The 16,893-nt window shown below is 42.0% G+C and overlaps 1 protein-coding gene across 2 annotated transcripts; it reads left to right on the top strand.

Moving 5' to 3' along the window:
- The first annotated feature begins 2,904 nt into the window (after positions 1-2,904).
- LOC137266071 (sphingolipid delta(4)-desaturase DES1-like) lies at positions 2,905-14,950 on the top strand. Of its 2 annotated transcripts, none has more exons than XM_067801573.1 (2): positions 2,905-3,012; positions 12,468-14,950. In XM_067801573.1, exon 2 carries the CDS (start codon positions 12,492-12,494, stop codon positions 13,551-13,553), a length of 1,062 nt encoding a protein of 353 aa, XP_067657674.1. In that variant the 5' UTR covers positions 2,905-3,012; positions 12,468-12,491; the 3' UTR covers positions 13,554-14,950. The 2 variants fall into 2 exon arrangements, with proteins under 2 accessions (XP_067657674.1, XP_067657675.1); XM_067801574.1 differs by lacking the exon at positions 2,905-3,012 and adding an exon at positions 10,793-11,060.
- The last annotated feature ends 1,943 nt before the right edge of the window (positions 14,951-16,893 follow it).

Below are 16,893 nucleotides of genomic sequence, written 5' to 3'. Positions count from 1 at the left end.
CATTTAACCCATACATAAAGTCAGAGGCAGCTAAGGGATTCTTGAGTGACCAGGCTCGCCGACTTGGTTCGTGCGTTGTGTGATGCTCACAGTGTCAGTAACTTGAACATTTTTGAGTGAGTGAGTGAGTGAGTGAGATTAATTTTACGCCGCACTCAGCTATATTCCCAATATATGGCGGCGGTCTTTATATGAGAGAGAGAGCGAGAGAGAGAGAGAGAGAGAGAGAGAGGACCGTACAACATTATTGAACCCGACGTCAAATAATAAACACACTACGACAAACAAGTGATCATGACATTCGGAATGGTTTGGTTTTGAGTTGACATTTCGGGATGCAACTTTGCACTTTGGGTGGGAGGAAGAATGGAATTCATCTCTTGAGAATGAACAGGTAACATTTGATCATGTCACCACTCATGACTTCATATAATGTTTAAATACCGCCAAATATCTCACACTCCCTTAGTGGTCATAAGCATCAGAAACTTTTCACCGAGTCATTCTTGTATAACACACTTACATCACCTAGTACACACGCGCGCGCACGCATGCACGGACACATACACACTCAAATCATAATAGTTGACCAGACCATAGGTTAAGCCTCCTCTTGGAAGATCGCCATATAGCTGGAATATTGCCGAGTGTGGCGATAAACAATAACCAACCAAATTCTCCGGGAACTGAAATATAAACAACATACGTCTGTTTGCTGATTAAAGTTCATTTAGGGTCAAGCTTTTTAACAAGCTGACTTGGGGTGTATTTACATAGTGCCCGTGGCTACCGACTAAACACACTTTCAAGACAACCCACGGACAGAACACAATACACGTGACAATCTTGTCCTACCCGTTATACACACCATACACCTTCCCGTAGAACAGCTCTGTTTGCACGTCTAATGTGTTTTACTCAGTCATTATGACTGACTTTCGAAACAGAGACTGAAACGGCCAATTAAGGGAATTAACCCGGTGTTATAACCATCACATATCAGAATCTGGGGAGACACTTAGAACCACATGTCTGTTTCACCTGTATTATGAGGATGGCCATCTCGGTATGACCCCTCTGCATACAGTGGCAAGTTGACTACACGCAGAGACGCACTCCATGCACGTATTCATGTAGTTTATTCCACCACATGTACATTAACAAAGTTTATTGCCACATTCAGGTGTTGTTAGCAGCCGCAGCGAAAGCCCTATATTCTCTGCAGAATGTACATCCAGATATTAAAATCTGAAGTCACTTTGTAAAATAATTCCGCATCGTGGAATAAGTATTGATTACATAACTGACACCACAGATCATTGTGTGAATACGTATTAGAGGGTTCGCCTTAAGTGTAACAAAATCATGTTGTGTTTTGTTCTAAGTAGAACAAAATGACGAATAGCCATTTATGTGTTTTCAGGGGCGGGTATACTTTTGCTTATACCCCTGAAATTAACATGCGCATTTCTAGATAACCTCTGACTGTGGTAATGTGGTACGATAATCTGTTAAATCAGATTAGCTGAAAGATTAGTTGATCAATGTCAACATATGTTTATAATTGATAAATCGGGATTAAATCGTTTCGAAACAGCACCTATTTTTAGTCATTGTTTGAATTATATAGGGTTAGACAACAGTGTGAGGACCTACACGAATTATCATCCCACAGCGAGTCAGGGAGGATGAACAAGTTCTATATTTTGCTATGAGAGCGACGTTTCGGTGTAGGTTCTAACATCATTCTCAAGCAAGTGAACCACGTGCCACTTACTTATCACTTAATCTACACAGAAACGTCATAGCAATAAAGAAGTTGTTCATCCATATATTGTCGTCCTTCCTTACTACTCCAACTTCTAAATGCCTCTCAAAGAAACCTCAGTGAGTGGTTGTGCCAAAACTAACCCAAACACTTAAAGCGTCCATAAAATGTAGCTGGCTTTGTTATCAGGACCGTGTGGATTGCGCAATGCCTATGCGTAAGGGCCATCCTGCTATATTTGGCTCCAATTCATTCGCACATGATCTTTCGTAAAAGGTTCCCCACCCAAGGTCGTGAACTTATTTTGATTTCGGGGAGAGGGTGGTGTTACAGGAGAGAAAGAGGACGCTTTCCTACTCACTCACAGCTTACCTTGAACTCTACAAGGATGCTAAAACCTGCAGAGCGATTCTCCCTGTCGACAGGGAACTTATCAACAGACCTATGCTATCAACAAAACAGACACTTGCTATGAACAAGAAGTGAATCAATCAATGAATCAGTTGACCCAAAAGTAGCCATGTTATCTCTAGTATTTTCAGTAAATTTCCAATTGGATAATCAATAAGGACACATCTGCTTTGCATTTCGATTTCTTACAACCAGATGTGATTTCAATCGTTTCTCAAAGCTGGTTGTATTGATCTACGGAGACTTGTTTATAATGCCTCTATCCAGTTCAGGTGTTTGTCACACACTGTTGCCTATGGCAACGTTTCCATACTTTCGACAGGAGCGTCTGCCGTGTAGTAGCAACACGACTGCATATAATAAATAACCAACAACGTCATTCAATCATTCAATTTTAGCATTGAATGACATCCTCCTTGTACATGGAATAACATGATTGTTTTTCTGTTGTTTTTTTTATATGTGTGTGCTTTCTAAATGTGAAACTGATTAGCATTAAAGCGCATCATGTTGAGAAATAATGCTAAAAGGTAGCCTTGTCTAAATGATTTTAACACTATATTTGATATTTATATAACACTAAATTACTACATGTGACATTTGTTGTTGATATGTGAAGTATATTGCTAAGTATCATCGACTCAACCACGGGTCATCTTAGGTCTTATTGCCACATACAGGTCGTTGGCAGGTAAACAGTATGAGTAATTTCCAATCCTCTCTTCACTTATCACGTGCTATTTACAGATTCATGTCACATGACAGCTTGAAGCTTCACATTCACGTTAGCGTTCCCGCAACTGACACACGGAACTACTGGGCAGTTTCCGCAGGTGAGTAACATTTAAGAATGTTCAGCTTCAAGTACTATTTTCTGACAAAGAATAAATGTTGTTAACACTTCATAAAGCTCAACTTGCCTACTATCTAATCCAAATGCAACATACGTAATTAAAAAAAAACAACTCAAGCGAAAGAAAATGTAATATATTTAAATATTTCCACATGAGAAACAGCTTGTAGCAGCATTGTTCTTGAAAAAAGGTGTTTCATCTAAATATACATCCAGTCATGTTTAGAAGGGGGTACGGGATATAATAAATAAATGTGGCTTTACAGGTAAAAGTACAGGTGATACAACATTTAACTGTGGAATTTTCTGGGTTATTCTTGCAATTCATAGCAAAGTAGGGCATCTTTACCCGTATCCCGAACATTCCACACACTCAGTATGTCATTGCTGTGTGCATGTACTCATGTTAGCTGAACGCATTTTTTATAACTGAACAACTTATTACCCAAAGTGGAATGAATGACTGAATGTATTGTATTTGTTTTTGTTCTCTCGGGCAAACGTATGTTATATTAACTTCTACATTTGTACAAGGCTGACCCAAGCAAAAAACGCAAACTACCTGCAAGTATTACTAACTCTCAGTGCTATTTTGAAATCCAATTAAATCCTTTATCGGCACAGTATCTTTACAACTATATGTGTGTGCGCGCGTGCGTCATGTACTAATCGACTTTGTATGTGTGCTCGTGCGTGCGTGCGTGCGTGCGTGCGTGCGTGCGTGCGTGCGTGCGTGCGTGAATGTGACTGACACCTGAAGCTGAACTATACTATCGCCCCACAAGTAATGAGATGAAATGTGGTGTGTCGACTGGTCCCTGTCTTTATTCAGTAAGTGGCAATGGAATTGTAAATGGGTACATTTTAATTTTCTATTTTTGGCAAGGTCGCAGTCAGTAATTTGATAGATAGCAAAACTTATAGTGGCTGTACATGACCAAACAGTGGTCAGTGTCAGTTGTGGACGACGTGTGGTATGCCGGAACGCGTGCCGTTGTTGTAAAGTCTCTCTTCGCATAAATAAATACACGTGTACGCAATGTGTTGTTGAAAGGAAGTCTTCGCGTATTTAGGGCGTATAGTGGGACAGGTTTAACTGTTGGGATGCGGACTGCATGTGTTGATTACTTGCACAAACATGATATCTGCTACCAACGTCATTTGTACGTGCATGTAACGCTATGTGCTGTCCCTCGTACATGTACAAGCTGCTGCATGCTATCAACGGTATATGTGTCCCACGTGCATGTACCTCTACTTGGAGGCAGGTACAATACTGATATGGGTGTCGGGACGTAGGCTCGGAGCAGGTCAGTGGGAGAAAAAGTGTGAGGCAGGACATACAAGGAGGAAACAGGCAATACAGCTTACACAGTAGCAGCTTAATGTCTAACAACAAGGATCAAACGTCAAGCATCTAAGGAGCACTGTTATCACATGCTGCGAGCTTCGTCGTGACGTCCGAGGATACTATCGGATCTCGGTAGCTTGTTTATTTACGTGCCCAAATTTAAGTGCTTTCAGTTGTTTTGGTCTACCGGTTGATATGACACCCTATCCACTCTATCGTAATAATGCGACGCGAGCTGATGCGGGTAAATTGGAATTGCGAGCTGTCCTGTAGTCGTTGGGTATGTGTGTATAGACAGGTTTCAGGGGTGGACAGAGGCCTGGTTGTCCCTTAACCCCACCGTCATATCGACTAGCGAGGAGCTACCTCGGGTTATGGTGGGGTTGGAATGTCACAAGTCCTCGGCAGTAGCGCTCCTAAATCAGCAGTACAGTCGGTTACTTAGTCATTATTCACTGCAAATATCACCGTGTAAAGGTAATTGCGTTCCTCATAGATTTTGCCCATAACGATTTGCCCCGTGTGGCTTGACAAGGGCAGGACGATTGCGATACGGTCAGGTGTATTGGTGACTATCGATCCGCCACCCTAAACAGTTATCGTTCATCGATGTTGTTATGGCCATTGGTTACATGAGATTGGTCAAATTGTATTAGAATGTACACAGGGACGAGAAACTGAGGGCCAACCCGACAACTGAACTGGGTAAATTTTTGACAGTCCGAGTCGACCCAAATAAAAGGTCTGGACCCGCTACAACTGTCGTAAGTCTGTGTTAGAGAAAAGGAGATACTTCAGGTACGAAAACGCTACGATAGTAGCGAGGCGCTACTTCTGGTACTGAGCTGGTTCCCGGCTTTCTTTGCGCGCGCCACCTTGCGATATGCCATTCGTAACTATTCGCCGATTTCCGTAACCTGAAAGGAGACTCGAACAGTCGTACCCATCTCGTAGCCATTTTACTGAAGTTGACTGAGCAAAACAGCACAGATAGAAAGCAATAGTGCAGTCGCCGAACTATTTTCAAGGGCATGTAACTCTAGTTTACTTGGAAAAGAAACCTGGCATCCACGCCAAGGAAGTTACCCTAGAGGGTATGGCTGAATGGCTGAACTGGTGGGACTGCCCAGAGAAACCGGTCGATACTGTATAGACAACAACATTGCACTCGTCGTCCTATTTGCATCAGCATGTTGGGCATTCTTCATCGTTCCAGGTCATAACGCACGTCTTCATGGTGCCATTATTGTGAGATGTAAGAAAGCTAGCCACGACCAGTACTCCCAAACTCGTCTGGGACCTTACTTGCGTGTCTGTCATCACCAAATTCACCAACCACACCCAATGAACTCGGTGCCGTTCTTACTAAGGAGTAGACGCAAGAGTGTGTGGACAACAAAGTGTGGGGGATTATCGTTTGCTAGCGGCAAAGGCTGTAAATGCAAGTTTGAAACGAACAACTGTTAAACAACCTAGTGTGCTATTATCTCATCACACCAGTCACCAGAGCCCTGGAGATCTGATCGCCTATTCCCCAGCAGATGTGATCATATCATTTCTATTTACCAGTATCGTGTGGATCATATTACTATTAAATAAATGACTACAGAAAAGCAGGTGATCCTGGCTTTCAGACTGGTTAGATCCATCATCAGCTCAGGGTCCTTGTCCCCTTTACACGCAGCCCAGACAGCGAATGGGACTTATCGGAGGAAGCACTACCAATTCAAACCCACAGGGACCTTTCGTGGAAAATATGAACTTTAAAAAATGCTGTATGTGTCAGAAGAACTGTGTTTTTCCTGGCAGAAAACCCGGGTACTATTCCAGTATGAACCAACAGACTGGAAGTTACCCAAACTAAGACACAATGAGTTGGCCAACGACTTGGGATGCATCAGTGACATTTCGTAAGCACGGCCTGCACATTTGGCATCTTTTTCCAAAGCTTTGTCAATTACTTTTCTTGTCAAAGGGATCAAAATATTCTACTGATATATATGCTTTTCTGTTTATCATTAACGAGAACGTCATGACCTCGACACGTTGAGTCTCTTTTACAAATCCCGTGGAATGTTTCCTTAATGAGATTATTATTGTCATTGGAGAGAACTAGCAATTGTTTGGACATATACCTTGTCAGCAATATTGTATGAAGCACATATTTGCTGGACCTCCGTGCACCCTCTATCGCCAGATGGACATGAGATACACCCCAGATGTAGATGAATTATACATACATTGTTCAGAATACCGTGTGAACAGATGGTACCTGCCGATGCTAGGTAATTCCAGTGAGCATGATGGCCTGGAAACGTGCGTCAATAACACTGCAGACTATTATATGATGGCAGGCATATACGAGGTGGGCCACTGTCATCTAGAGGTAGCGGTGGGGTGGCCTAGTGATTAAAGTGTTAACACTTCACTCTGCAGTCTACAATGTGTTAAATCTGGAATATTGCTGAAAGCGGCGTGAAACGTACACTGCTCTTACGCTTCAGTTGTCCACAGGCGGATTACATACAAGACACATCCTGACTATTCATATTACAGGATGGTCATAAGCAGTTTGGATGACCTACATTTTCAACTTGATCCAAATGATACTCGCGTTGCTAAAAGGAACAATAGTGTAGCCTAGCGGTCGCTCGTCTCGCCGAAGACCCGGGTTCGATTTCCCACATGGGTACAATGTGTGAAGCGCATCTCTGGTGTTCCCCGCCGTGATATTTCGGGAATATTACTGAAGTCCATTTGAATCGAAATATCCCCAATGAATTGCACTCTAACTTAAAAACAAATAATCGTAAATGACTCAAACTAACACCAAAGTAAATTGGAAAAACACACCAGCTCTACAAATTTTGTTATATTTTTTGTCAACAAAAAGTAGAATTTTAACAAACAGCTAAACTCACTCACACATTCGGGAATATTGCTAAAAGTGCTAAAACTCACTCACATTCTCGCTTTGTAATGATTTCATGTGTCCCTGAAGGGAGTTCCATACAGACGCAGAGAGGTGTATCGCTGGGGATTTTTACCTAGTGAACGCAGAACTCTGTTTGGTTTCAGTGGCTGAATTAGGGTATTAAGATATACATAGTCTGTGTTGAGAAACCTGCTGACCTGTGAAGCTGGTCTCTTTTGCGTGTTTGGGCGTCGCGGTAACAACTTTGGCTGCACTGTGCACGGCTGCAGTTGGTGAAGGTGATGGTGTAGAGCATGAGATCTGATCAAGTGATTCTGCCAGCATGGTGATCACCCCACAAGAGACATGTGGGCGCACAGCTTTGCAACCTGAGCAAGATAGAAATGAGCCGTCTCGCACAAAGCTAGCGCTGTTTCTACATTAATGCGTTCTTTGCGTTGGGTCCACAATGTTTTACTAGTACTGATGACGTGATGTTGAATTCTACACGTCACTCTTACCTCTGATGTTGATTTCACACCTCAGTTTTTAAGACTACATTTTGGTGCTGAATAGATGGATGTGGGACGTATTTGGTGGATGTGTTTACTGGCTGTTAGTTCCTTGTTTACTACGTATATAAACAACATCGTAAACACAATATCTACTCACAACAGAGCAACAAGTTCTCAAGTTTTAAAATGTTACTGTTTATTTTCAAACTACTTCTGATGTCTAACCTTCTGACATTTACTGCACGAGTCAGCTTTTCGGTGCAAGCAGTATTCAGTGTATTGAATCACGAGAGGAAACCACTGCTGTGAATCATTTGCATTGTGATGGCACGAACACCGTCGATATGCATTGTGGAGATTTTTTCTCCCAAACACACATCACTATTCATGTTCTGGTGACAAGTTATAGCTTGTTCGGGTATAGTTATGTTAGGTATTGAACTGTAGAAATATTGATCATCTGAAACCGTCGTTAACCGCTTGTCAGATACAAACTGGCCCAAGATAGCTTATATGGGCGAAACCTCAAAGCAGTGTACACTTTCAACGTTTACAACTTTGGCGATTTAATTGTTTGATTTTTTGTTAAACGCCCACACTCAGCAATATTCCAGTTATATGGCGGCAGTGTGTAAAGAATCGAGTCTTGGCAGACAATTCACTGTATTAGCATCGAACTACGCAGTATGGACTCGATGTGTCAACCAAATCAGCGAGCCTGACTACCCGATACTCTTACGCCTTTTGCGACAAGCATGGTTAACTAAAGACCAACTCTGTCCCTGATACATCTGCTCTACCATTTTGGCGACAGAACAAGGATCATAATCAAGGCTACTGTTGGATTCAAACCTACAAACAAGGTCCGGACGCTTGTACTTGTGAACTGACGTCGTACACTACTGGATATTATTAGTTACACGGTGTTTTGAAAGGGTGTACGGGACTGTAAGACCCTTCTAAATTCCATATTTCCTGAATTTACAAGGGTCTTACAGTCCCGTACACGTTTCCAAAACACCGTGTGGCGAATTTATTACCCTTAAGATCTTCGGCAGAATGAGACGCAAAACGTTTCGCCATTTTTATTACAATACTTACTCCTAACATCATGATTTCTTTTCAGTTTGCCCATGCTAGCCAAACTCACAAAATACACTAAATTTGTTATCCCAGAACCGGAATACAAACATAACGATTTTCCCAGCCATATGGGTCTAGCGCTACGCTGCGCTGTGCTCAGGGCAGATCGCCACTAGAAGACGTCACAATTTTGGCTGATGGTAACATTGTATTCTTGGCAGCCCATTTTGCTCTTGTCTAGAGAACTTACTGAATATGTCACGTTCTGCATTAAAATGCTTAGGTATGAAAACTCGGGGGTTGTGGGATCAATCTGAAAGCGGATACGGAATATGAAACGGCCATAAAGGGAGATAACTCGAGATAGCTTAGTTTATGATAAAAATGATCTAATTTGAGATTTTGTTAAACGACAAGTGGAATACAGAAGCTTTATTTTATATATGTATTGACACAAACAAATAAGGAATTGTGGCTGCATTTTTAGTACTCTGTGGTTATACTATTATTTGTATACGCCGTCTCTAAAATCAGCCATTTGGCAGCCATATACCATCTAAGGTGAAGGTCATTCGTTCAAACCGTGTAGTGTGTCACCTGACAGATTTGACGGGTTGTGCAGTTCGTACACCCTGGCTAGTCTGCCTAGATGGTTTCGTATGCTTTCTGCTCTTAACCAATCAGAATTTGACAAATGTATCTTAAGGGTAATAAATACTAGCATCGGTAAGGAAGTTTTATCTGTCGCGCCATATCCGGGGACTCCCCCAATACACCAGACACTCGTTCTCAGCAGAACTGTGTTTCTCCTTCATAGAAACGGGATGATTTGAAAAACTGGCAGAAATCGAAAGCTGCATAGTCGTGTATTTGAATTTCCCTGCAGGATATTAGTTTCAGGGTGCCTGAGTAATGTAGCATCTGGCCATATAGACGACATTCGTTAACAGTATTAAGATCGATGGATCAATAACCAGTAAATATAAAACACATCCTCTGGTTTCTGGGTTATAATGTCGAAATACAATCAATAAATTTGTACGTGTTATATCACACACGTCAGTGAACGGACAACACGTAGGTATTTCGGCGTTTTCACGTTTACCCTGCAGTCTACTTCAGCAGAGCGTCGGCATGTAGCTTAAAAAATAGTCTGTCTCGCAATCCCTGAACTATTGGAGTTTCTCTACAGCCTATCCCTCCTTGCAATGCCCAAACCCTAAATGTACCAAGTCCAGATTTCCCCAGGGTCTTGACCGTCAAAGTGGTCGTAACGACTTGTTGTAACTCTATAGTTTAGTATAGACTTAAGAATGTCGTAGCGCTACGAACGTTTTATGAATAGGACTGACCGGGTACAATTAGCTTAAAATGAGTGCACAAGTCTGCTCTACTCTACAGTGTGGGTTTTCAAAATTAACCAAAGTAAACTTTAATCGTAAAACGAGTATCGTGTCAATTATCACAGATTATAAGCAGCATATGTGATATTCTGCACGGTCTTGCATTAGCCTGGACAAGAATGGGCCAGTCATTATTCTCACATAGAAAGCAGTCAATTGGCATCGCCCCGGACACTCGCTGAAAGCATGAGAGCTATCAATAAAATACGACAGATGTCAATACAGTACTTCCTAAGTTGAATAGATGAATTAAATATGCATGGGAGCTGCACACGGGCGACGTGCAGTTTCTGCTTAGTGTCTGTACTACTTGGTATGTGACTAACTACGATAACAGGTGCGGGCTGGCCGTATTGTGCAACATGTGGCAGTCTTTCACAGTTTTACATGCAACTTAGTCACATTTTGTTTCCAAGTGGTTATAATTAACATTGTGAGTGTAGCGCCGATATGTTTGCTTCGGGTATTCGAAGAGTAGGACATCCAGCTGGAATACTGCGTCGTCCGGCAGACTCACGATGGGGCGCGTTACCATGGAGTTTATGTGGCGTTATCAGATACGCTCCAACGTGGCCCTGCTTGACAGAAAAACCCACTCTGATACCGTCCGTTATCTGTAGGGATAGAAATCTGGGCCAAGATCGTCCCAAGTCGCCCTGTACCTGACGGACGTGGCAACTTCACTCTTCTTTGTAACTGTACACAGTGGGGATTGCAACCCATACGACCCCATTTTCCGAGGCCTTGCATTCACATTGCATGGTAAGATCTTAGCAAAAGATCATGCTTTCACATTTCTTCTCATCTATGCTGCTTGTGCTTTAACGAGATGAGAGGTGAGATGGGACGAAGAAGAAGGAAATGTTTACACTGCTGTGGCGTTTACTTACACAACTAGTTTGTTGGTGGTAGAAATTAATGTAGGTTTTAGTTTATTCCGTACAATGTGACATACATAGATTTATCAGCGGTCGTGAAGGACAAGGAGATTATGGAACAATATTCTTATTTCTCTCTGTTAGTGCTTGGTGTAAACATTGCCACTCTTTTTATTCAAATTAGATCGCCAACTTACTACTGAGCTTAATAGGATCCTTTTAACCACGGCTTACATTGCTATAGTTCTGTTGTCGATTTGGTAAATTTTTAATTATTCTGCATGAGCGGACTCTGCCACGGCAGTTTGGAAGGGTATTGCACAAGAGAAGCCCACGCAGGTACCAGGTCTCCAAGTTGTACCTATACCTGGCTAGGCATTATTTACACAAAGCTGGGTTTGCTATGCACTAGAGAATGGATTTACCAATTGTTTCATTCGGAAGTAAAATGTAAATTTAAGAACAAATGTTGGTCTAACCTCTCTAACGGCGGTGTAAACCAACATGAATGATTCAGCAGTTTAGTGCGGTCGAACGGCCGTTGCTGTGCGTCGGATCAATGGAAGTAGTCAACGAAGATGGCAGGAAAGCTGTCTGAGGCCACTTCATTATCATAGAAACAGTAAACAGGAGGTAGACCGATGTATTCGGGAGAAATAAGGATTAATGCCACGTCGGCGGTGTCTCACACCACACATTACAGGAATTCTACCTTAGTGGTGCTGTCTCCAAGGACAGCCACAACATAAAATCATTATCACAGTTAATTACAGACCAAAGATCCCTCATAAACGAGTCATTTGTATATTTTCTTCATATATGCTGTTTCAAAAAGGTTTAATTTACTCGGAGTTAGATGGAGTTATCGACCAATCTATGTATATGCAACGACCCTGTGTATGACTGTATACATAATGACTGCGAGTATATTGCTGTATACATAACGACGTGTGTACCGCTGTATACATAATGACCGTGCATATTGCTGTATACATAATGACCGTGCATATTGCTGTATACATAACGACCGTGCATATTACTGTATACATAACGACCGTGTATATTGCTACATTGTGTATACATAATGATCGTGTTTATTGCTGTATACTTTATCGTCCGCGAGTACTGCTATGTGTGTGTGTGTGTGTGTGTGTATGTGTGTGTGTATGTATCGACCGTGTATATTGCTGTATACATAATGACAGTGGTATTAGGTCTGAACATGTTTTGAATATAACATATGATAAGATGTATTTTAAATTTCTTATGACAATTGCACCTTTGTTTACAGAAGAGCCCACATCCCGATTTGGCCATGAGCTGGTTCCACAGGTTCCTGAGTTTAGCAACCAGAGCAGCTGGGAAGGATGAAGACTGGGAGTTCACTGAGGAGCCCCACACGGAGAGGAGGCGAAAGATCCTCAAGAAGTACCCTCAGATCAAACAACTCATGGGCTACGACTCCAACATCGCCTACATAACCACGGTAGAAGTACTGATCCAGTTGTTCATGTGTTGGGTTCTACAGGATGCCAACTGGTCTAGCATCCTCATTCTATCGTACTGTTTTGGAGGTGTTCTAAACCATTCCCTTGGAAGTGCTATACATGAGATTGGCCATAATCTTGCATTTGGACACAGCCGTCCGGCTCTCAATAGGATTCTCAGTATATGGTGTAATTTGCCAATGGCTGTTCCTATGGCAGTAACATACAAGAAGTATCACACGGACCATCACCGGTACCTCGGGGAAGAGTACCAAGACGTGGACATACCAACTCGTCTCGAGAGTTATCTGTTCAGACATCCCATCACTAAGATGTTATGGCTCTTATTGCACCCCATCATCCATGGGATACGGCCTTTCTACAAGAGCCCCAAACCTCTAACAGGGTGGGAGATGATCAATACTGCTGTTCAGTTGATATTTGACGTCGTCATCCTGAAGGTATTCGGCGTTAAGTCCCTGGTATACCTTCTGGCCGGAACACTCATGGCCCTGGGTCTCCATCCACTTGCCGGCCATTTTATCTCGGAACACTATCTCTTCAACGGAGGGCAGGCGACTCACTCGTACTATGGGCCTCTTAACTTTGTTCTTTTTAATGTTGGGTATCATATTGAACACCATGACTTTCCTTACATTCCGTACTCTCGCTTACCGGAAGTTAAGAAGATAGCGGGCGAGTTTTATGATGATCTTCCCTACCATACGTCTTGGTGTAAGGTTGTCTGGGATTTCATCTTTAAAGACTATATGGGACCACACGCGAGAGGAGTGGGGTATCTTAAGGATGAGAAGACTGAGGCCAAGGCCGATCAAAATGGTAGAGTCAAGATCGAGCAAAATGGTGTTTGCAAAGTCAAATCTTCATGAGATATCTTGGCAAGCAGCAATATTTATTTCATAACATGTCCCTGGTATGGATATGACATGTTATATGTAATTCAGTCACGTGTTTTTAGTCCAACAGTTTTTGTAAGTGTTCTGAAGTAATGTTAAAAAGTGTTCATAGCTCATGAATGCTATCAACAGACCGTCAATCAGTATGGTAGATTTTGGCAGACTAAAGTCAATTGTCACTGCAAAACAATGTCCTCGAATATGTGTCTATCGAGGCCGGCCTTTTCAGTGGTTCGACTTCCATGGGAGTGTGTAACGTAATATGTGTTACCACCGACGTGAACGACAAATATCCTTTCTTTTGTTGTTATTGCCAGTGTAAGCAAAGACCTCGTCGTTAAGTGGATTATTGAATACTGTCCTCGCGAGCAGGAAAGGGACATTACATAACTAAACTGTCAGTCCAGGATCCTGTAGCAAGTAGTCGTTCCACGTGGACAGGAAACTCTTTCCACGCGCCAGGGGTCAGGGTTGTGTAAGTCGACTCGTTGTGATTCAGGATTTATAACAAGCGAATAAATACTGCGTTTGGTCAATAGTACCCAACCCCCTGAGATTTACGGTCGATAAAACTGCCATTAACGTTGTACTTGATCGGAATGCTATGGGCGTTCCCGTTATGACTGCTATGCTTGCACGTGCTATTTTGACTGCGTGTTGTGAATAACCGCGCCTAGGTTGAGAAGCGTATAGTTTCAAAATGTACGCTAATGCATTTAACCCTTGTCTTGAGCATTGCTTCTCCCAGCACCCTTCCACTGTTTTCCGATAAACAATGCTAGCGATCGCCCCCTTTAACTCTGTCTACTCCACTGATTGTTTATTTGAGTCATACAAACGTTATTAGAAAAAAGTGATAAAGCAACCCCACGCCTTAATGATGCCTCCAGTGACATGACCCGCACACACACATGCACACGCATGCACGCATGCACGCACGCACACACAACAATTGACACATTGGGAAAACAAGTTTCGAATTCGAATGTTTTGTGTATGTATGTATTGAGAGCTATTTACACTTTAACAATTGTTTTACCCCATAACTGCTGTTTTGTTTGTCGTGCTTTGCTAGTTTTGTCGTGTCCTGTTAGTTTTGTTACTTGTTTATTTCCTTGCTGAATGTCATTACCTTGCAATTGCTCTAACACGTTTATCCGTTTGAACCTGTTTTCACAAGCCATGACTGTTTTTTGTGTTGTCTGTGGATACAGCTATATATATGTTCAATATTTTGCAATGTGCACGAGCCCAGTAATATATAGAATACATGCTGAATTAATTATATCTCTATATCCTGATCTCATCCGGATTATGTGTTTATTTATGATTACACTGACTATGAAATTTAATAAATATTGTTTTCTACATCGTGTGTTATGTTTTGTCCAGTAAACTTAGTGAGTTTGTATCAAATTACAGGGATTACACGAACTTCTATTTATTGTTTTCATTCCGCTTTGTTTTTTACTGAGTTGCCTCTCTGATTTTGTGTTCGCGCCACACTTTCTGGTATCACTTAAGGTGTAAATAATTTAGACTTGCATCACTTCGGGTTCTGCTTTCACCTCTAAACTGATACGATGTGATATAAACGAAATACGGCGGGGCTAAACATGTCTCTCTCACCGATGGACCAAACCCAAATTCACCCTGTATTTCATATCATTACCACCCATGCAGTCCCAGACCCTTGAAAGTCCAGAGTGGCACTTCAGCTACCCATGCTTGTTGAAAGAGACGACTAACACGATCGGGTGGTCAGGCTCGCTGACTTGGTTGGCGCATGTCATCGTGCCCGACTTGAGTAGATCGATGCTCATGCTGTTGATCACTGGAATGTCTGGTCCAGACTCGTTTAATTATTTACAGATCGCCGCCATATAACTGGAATACAGCTGAGTGCTGCGTAAAACTAAACTCACTCATTCACCCACTCAACCTTGCTGTCATACGTGTTGCTGGAAACACAGCCAGTGAATATTTCAGCGTACACGGATTTAAATATTGTGTCCATGCATGCCACGTTTTAATATCATGAACGTTTTCAGATAATGTGAATATGGATTATGAACACTTTCCGTACATTTTAGTAAAAACCTCGTAATCGTGAATATATCGAGGGTATATCTTTTACTTTATTCTATAATATAAGTGAGTGTGGATTCAAGCGATATGAATGCAGGTAACACTCGCATATTCACATATTCAGCGTGATGTGCGAACCAGGCTATTTACCGTTGTATTGTGTGAATGCTACTAGCATTAGGATGCAGTTACTGTGCGAACCAGGCTATTTACCCTTGTATTGTGTGAATGCTACTAGCATTAGGATGCAGTGGATGTGCGAACCAGGCTATTTACCCTTGTATTGTGTGAATGCTACTAGCATTAGGATGCAGTTACTGTGCGAACCAGGCTATTTACCCTTGTATTGTGTGAATGCTACTAGCATTAGGATGCCAACAATGTACAAGTATTACCACTTAATGGAATAAATATAATTCACAGGGTGGTCATTATTGGGACCTTAGTTGAAATTTGGCGAATCTTGGTGAAGTTTGCTTTGTATCATATGCCTGGAATACAGTCTGTCCCGCCGCTTTAAACAGTGGTTGCTGACAAATAATTAGCATTAGGGTGGTGTGTGACCTAGAGGTTAAGGCGTTCGTCACGCCGAAGACCCGGGTTCGATTCCCCACATGGGAACAATGTCTGAAACCCATTTCAGGTGTCCCCCGTCGTGATATTAATGCAATATTGCCACAAGCGCCGAGAAACTAAATTAACTCGCCCCTCGATATATGCGACTGTTGAGTAAGTGAGATGAGTATGTACGTTGAAATACACAAACACCTGGTTCATGAAGGCTTCAGTACTGATGTTTGTGTTAAACATATTGAGAATACAGACTCTTGATTAAGCACATTAACACATACATCAAGTATAGTATACTATTTGTATATACCCATACATATTTATCCCTGTCTTCATTCCATGGCTTTAATCAGCACAAGCATACACCCGTGTCCACTGATGCCCGCAGACTGAATTATACCTGTACATGTTTTACCTACAAAATGACAGGTACAGCTGGGTCCTATCAGCCCCACAGTCTAAGTGTACTGGTGATGGTACTTGGTCGTTGTTCTCGGGCATTTGCTTTGCATATAGATATCTATCATATTATCACAAAGGTAATATACGAAGTATAGACGTATGTTATCACCGATGGAGACGTGCAAAGACATATACATTATCAACGATGTAGATACAGGTTTCTGACCTTGGGAGCCAGACAGAGGACATACAT

The sequence above is a fragment of the Haliotis asinina genome, chromosome 15 (assembly GCF_037392515.1).
Source record: "Haliotis asinina isolate JCU_RB_2024 chromosome 15, JCU_Hal_asi_v2, whole genome shotgun sequence".
NCBI lineage: Eukaryota > Metazoa > Mollusca > Gastropoda > Lepetellida > Haliotidae > Haliotis > Haliotis asinina.
This window is presented reverse-complemented; position numbering and strand designations above follow the sequence as displayed.